The sequence below is a fragment of the Protobothrops mucrosquamatus genome, unplaced genomic scaffold (genome assembly GCF_001527695.2).
Source record: "Protobothrops mucrosquamatus isolate PMUCROS unplaced genomic scaffold, P.Mucros_1.0 scaffold631, whole genome shotgun sequence".
NCBI lineage: Eukaryota > Metazoa > Chordata > Lepidosauria > Squamata > Viperidae > Protobothrops > Protobothrops mucrosquamatus.
In genome coordinates this window covers 150267-155881 of record NW_015386923.1, presented here as the reverse complement: position 1 = coordinate 155881, position 5615 = coordinate 150267, and the positions used below count along the sequence as shown (strand labels likewise).

Here is a 5615-nt window from a genome sequence, read left to right as displayed (position 1 = left end):
ATTATACTACCATTGAGATACCATTGAGAAGTAGGTATTGATGTAATAGAAGACACCTGACAGAATCAAGTGGTTGTAATTGCAGTAGAAACCCAGATAGGACTAGAAACCAATACAGGTAGTCCTTGGCTTAAGACCACAATTGAGCCCACAATTTCTGTTAAGAGAGACATTTGTTAAGTGAATTTTGCCCCATTTTATGATCTTTCTTGCCACAGTTGTTAAGTGAATCACTGAAGTTGATAAGTTAGTAACCCGGTTGTTAAATGAATCTGGCTTCCCCATTGACTTTGCTTGTCAGACTGTTGCAAAAGGTGATCACATGACCCTGGGACACAGCAACGGTCATGTATGAACCAGTTGCCAAGCATCTGAATTTTGATCACATGATCATGGTGATTTTATAAAAGTCGTAACTGTGAAAAATGGTCATNCCCCCCCCCCCCCCGCTTGTCCGCTATTTTTGGGAAGCAGACCTGGCAACCCTAATGTCACTACCCCTTTTTCAATATGAATGAACATGGGAGAGCCATATCAAGGGACGCTCCTGTGTAAATAGCATATTGGGTGGGTGGGGTTGCTCCTCTTTGAACTCCAGAAACACACTTGACAACGAATCTGAAAGTCTGTATGGGTTTAAATTGGGACGTTGTGTTTTTCCACAGCAGCAAAGTCTCCCGTGACACACTGTACGAAGCTGTGAAGGAAGTCCTTCAGGGGAGTCAGGCAAAGACCCGCAAGTAAGAACTTCAGAAAAGACCTATTGAATAAAGTTAATTTGAGTAAACTGAACACCAGAGTTTGCTATAGCTGCAGTGTGCACGTCATGCACGTCACTGCCTTTTTGTATAACAACAGTGAGACTACCATTAAGACAGAATTCCTCTGCAATTGGAAGGAAAAAGGAGCTGCGTCTGATCATGAATTGGAGTGTTTGGGTGACTTATATGAATGAAGACAGATTTGCAGGAGCTGAGATCAGCAAGGCCACTGTGAAATCCTGAGTCTTTTGGAAAAACAGTAGATAGGACTTAGACTTATCTACCGCTTCACACTGCTTTACAGCCCTCTCTAAGCAGTTTTACAGAATCGGCATATTGCCCCCAGGAATCTTGAGTCCTCATTTTACCAACCTTGGAAGGATGGAAGGCTGAGTCAACCTTGGCTGGCAGCCAGCAGTCAGCAGAATTAGCCTGCAGTACTAACACAGTTCTAACCACTGGGCCATCAGGGCTCTTGGAGATCTTAATTCTCCAAGAGGCTCATTGTCAGCTCATATTGGAAAGTTCTCTGTAACAATATTGAACAGTAGTTCAATTACATCTCTCTTGGATAGTATTAAAATCAACTGCAGCTGTAAATTATTGTAAACATTACAGATATCCCACTTGGTTTTCCTATAGGAGAACAAAATAGTCTCCACTGAACAGAAAGCTGGTTTTTTATTAGTTTTTAGTGAAATGTTTTTATAAGCTTGCATGATGAAAACGGGTTGTTTGGAGCAATTAAGCGAGTAATTAAATGTTAAGAGCCAATTTTGTCTAGTGGCCAAGATATCAGGCTAGAAATCAAGAGACTTGAGTTCTAGTCTCATCTTAGGCATGAAACACCAGCTGGGTGACTTGGCCAGTCATTCTCTTTCAGCTCTACCCATCTCACAGGGTTGTTGTGGGGCATATAGGAGGAGGAAGGAGTAGTGGGTACGTTGAGCTAGTTATATAAAAAAAGCGGGATATAAATAAATTCATAGAGGGGTAATTTACTCAGTACTGATATGTTTGTGCTAAATCACTTTCTCAACCTCAGAAAATTTAAAATGTGTGGACTTCAACTCCCAGGATTCGCTAGCCAGTATACTGGCTGGGAACTTCTGGGAGTTGAAGTTCACACATTTTAAAGTTGCTGAGGTTGAGAAACACTGTGCTAAATGCTTTCCTTTAGAAAATAAAGTTCATCTTAAATGAAATTATCATTTCATGTATTCACTGGCCTCTAGATGTTTTGGATTGAAGTCCAATTAACTACAGTTATAAGCATGTAATCTGTGTAGAGGCTATAATTCAAAACTTCTGAAGATCACCTGATTGCTTTCTCCTACTGTATTCAGTTGTCCTCAATTTTTACCCAAATACGCATTCTGTTTTCGTTATATAGGTTCCTGGAGACTGTGGAGTTGCAGATCAGTCTGAAAAACTATGACCCTCAAAAGGACAAGCGTTTTTCTGGCACTGTCAGGTTTGGCATCCTTCTTGTACCACCCAGCCTTCTGCTTGCACCCTTCTCCCTGTTAGAAGTCTTCTAATTTGGTTTACATTCGTACAGCCTATTGGCTTGTAAAATCTGTGGTAGCTGGGTGCAATGCTGAATTGCCAGGGTAGTTCAGTTCACCTCACACTATGCAGTGGGTGTGGCTGGACGGACCCCTACCCTGGGTCTTAAAACATGAGGGGAGGCATGGTGAGGCTCTTTTGCTAATCCTGCCGATCATTTTTAAGAAGCCAGAGGTAGATCCTGGTGCACAGAGACGTGCTAGCTGCCTGGTAAGATTTGTCAGCACCAGTTTTGAATGTTCTTTTGCCATTTTGTATAACTTTGTTGATAGGAAGTGGCTATTGTGATGATCTCTTTGCTCTCCCAGGCTCAAGTCGGCTCCGAGACCTAAATTCTCTGTCTGTGTCTTGGGGGATCAGCAGCATTGTGATGAAGCCAAAGCCGTTGACATCCCACACATGGATATAGAGGCCCTTAAAAAACTGAATAAGAACAAAAAGCTAGTGAAGAAACTAGGTAAGCAAACTAAAAAAGAATATCCAAGATTTTAACATCCGATAAAATCTAATCTTTTCCGTACCATATTAGATTCACTTTGGTTTAACATTCTTGTGGCTTAATAGTGAAAAACAATCTGGTACATTCATTCCCACCTACCCCTTCCAAAAAAAATTGCAAATGAAGACTGTAAAGCAGAGGCATATAACCTGAGTCCTTGGGACTGAACAATTAAGGGATGGAGCCATAGATCTCCATATTACGGTGATATAGCAAAAGGGGAAGCATATTAAAATTGTGGTTTTGCAGTCCTGATCTCACAGAACTTTGTACTCTAATAATTGTGCTGCTAATTGCTTTCCAATTATGTTATGCTGAAAGGAGTTTTCCTAAAAATATATGTTACTAATTCAAGCAGTCTTAGCACCTGGTCCTTATTTTAGTAGCCTCAGTAAGTAGTCTGATACTGGCCTTAAGGAAGCTATTTAAAACCAAATTATACTAGGAAATACTTTCCTGATTTGGACAGCCTAATCTATTAACGCATTATTGTTAAATTGTTTTATTTATTTGGATTTATGTTGGTAGGCTATACAAATGTTTAAATTGTTTTGTTAATTTTAAGCCCTTAAGAAATGCTTGATTATTTTGGGATATGAACCCAATAAATACTAATTGTGCTCACACGAGTCTAGATTGTTGCATTCCATATTGTTAACATGCATACCTGTTTGAGATGAGTCTTGAGTGTTTTCAATATTGTGTTTTTTTTATTTTATACAGCCAAGAAATACGATGCTTTCCTGGCCTCTGAATCCCTGATCAAGCAAATTCCTCGAATCCTGGGGCCAGGACTGAACAAAGCTGGCAAATTCCCTTCTCTTCTCACTCACAATGAGAACATGGTGGGCAAAGTAGATGAAGTGAAATCCACAATCAAGTTTCAAATGAAAAAGGTATTTTTCAACTCCTTAAATTTGGCAGTATATATTTTTATTGGGAAAAAATAATTTCTAGTATTCTCTAAAGAAGCAGGCCCACAGAAAATTATCTTGCTGAAAAGGGAAAGAAGATTTACACAAATATCTAGAGAAAGTCACTTTGCACTGAATGGGCCCCATATAATTTATTTATTTATTTATTATTAAACTTATATGCCGCCCTTCTCCCAACAGGACTCAGGGCTGCTTACAGCATGTTAAAACAATACAAACACTATCCCCAATAAAAAGGTTAATTTTTGTTTATAAATTGGCGACACAATGGTAATTTTAAGATTAATTTTAACAGGGATAAATTTTAAGAGGGATCCGGTCTGGGCGAACGACTTTTTCGGTACAGAACTCCCGCGCCGCTTTTCTATCCTCTAGGCCTTAGCAGGCCTAGAGCCCCCCATCTTCGTTCCAGAGGGTGGGGGCACCCACAGAGAATTACATCTACTGAATTGGGTTTTCACTTCAGTGTCAGTGAAGTGGGAAGAACGTAAAAGCACATAAAGTTGATTTATCTCTAATTTGCACAATGGTAACCATATTTTGTATTAGAAGAAAAGTACTGTATTCTTCATTACAAAAATATTTACATGGTTCCTGAGGGCTTCAGCTATTTGCATCTATCCAGTTTTGTGGCAAATTGTACATCCTAGCTCGGTGATGGTGAACCTTTTAGAAACCGAGTGCCCAAAAACCGCTCTGGCCCTGCCCCGCTCCGCCTCCTGCCCTGCTCATTCTGCCCCTGCCCCAACCCCACTCTGCCCCAACCCTGCCTGCTCACAGGGTCACCCATCACCTCCGCAGCAGATCACCCAGGCGGCTCTGCAGTGCCATGGTGGCCATACCCTCCGCCCGCACCCCGCAGCATCATCTGCGCATGATGGGGCATGAGGGCAGTCCCTGCTGCCCAGCTGCCATGTCCTTGGCTGCGCTGCTCCATGCCCGCGGGTGACGGGGCTGCTGGTGAGGGGGCCGCGGGGGAGGCGGGACTGGGGCAATGGTGCACGTGCCCACAGAGAGAGCTCTGAGTGCCGCCTCTGGCATGCATGCCATAGGTTCGCCACCACTGTCCTAGCTATACCAATTTGAGAGATTGATTTCCTTAAATAGGGACACCTGGCAAATACAATACCAGGCCATCCTAATGTATTGTTTCTGAGTTAGGCAAGACCTTATCATCCAGTGTTGATACCGAGCTGCAATTGGTCGATTTTACAAAGATCATATTAATGACCTTTTAAGGATAGCTTGTCAGATTACATTCCTCTGTTCCTCTTCCACTGCTTGTTCTGATAATTTCTATTCCTAGTCAATTTTAATAAATTTGAGTGTTTTCTTCCAGGTGCTGTGTCTTGCTGTGGCAGTTGGTCATGTGAAGATGACGGAGGATGAGTTAGTGTACAACATTCATTTGGCAGTCAACTTCCTTGTATCTCTGCTGAAGAAAAATTGGCAAAATGTGCGTGCCTTGTACATCAAGAGCACCATGGGGAAACCCCAGCGCCTGTACTGATGACATACAGATACATATATTTCAGCTAACAATACAGTTCTTTTTAGCTAACTTACTAGCCTATGAGTTTTGATTTCTATAAAATCATATTGCATAGAATCACTGAATATTTAATTCCTCTTAACCTGAGAAACATCATGTTCAATCAAAGTGATAAATTAGACTTCAGAAAATCCTGGCATATCGTGAACTGATATTCAGTATGAAAGCAGGTAGTCCTTGACTTAGTGACCATTCAGAGTTACAACAGCATAGCACCCCTGTGGTCACACAATCAAAATTCAGATGCCTGGCAACTGGCAGGTATTTATGACAGTTGCAGTGTCCCAGGATTGTGTGAT

The 5615-nt window shown here is 41.5% G+C and overlaps 1 protein-coding gene across 1 annotated transcript; it reads left to right on the top strand.

Moving 5' to 3' along the window:
• Positions 1-665: 665 nt before the first annotated feature.
• Positions 666-5325, top strand: RPL10A (ribosomal protein L10a; the record flags this gene model as incomplete). The annotated part of the gene is given in 5 exon segments (XM_015817731.1): positions 666-740; positions 2155-2235; positions 2639-2787; positions 3553-3725; positions 5104-5325. Coding segments are annotated over 5 exon segments (649 nt in total), but the record flags the coding sequence as incomplete, so codon positions are not given.
• Between the last annotated feature and the right edge of the window lie 290 nt (positions 5326-5615).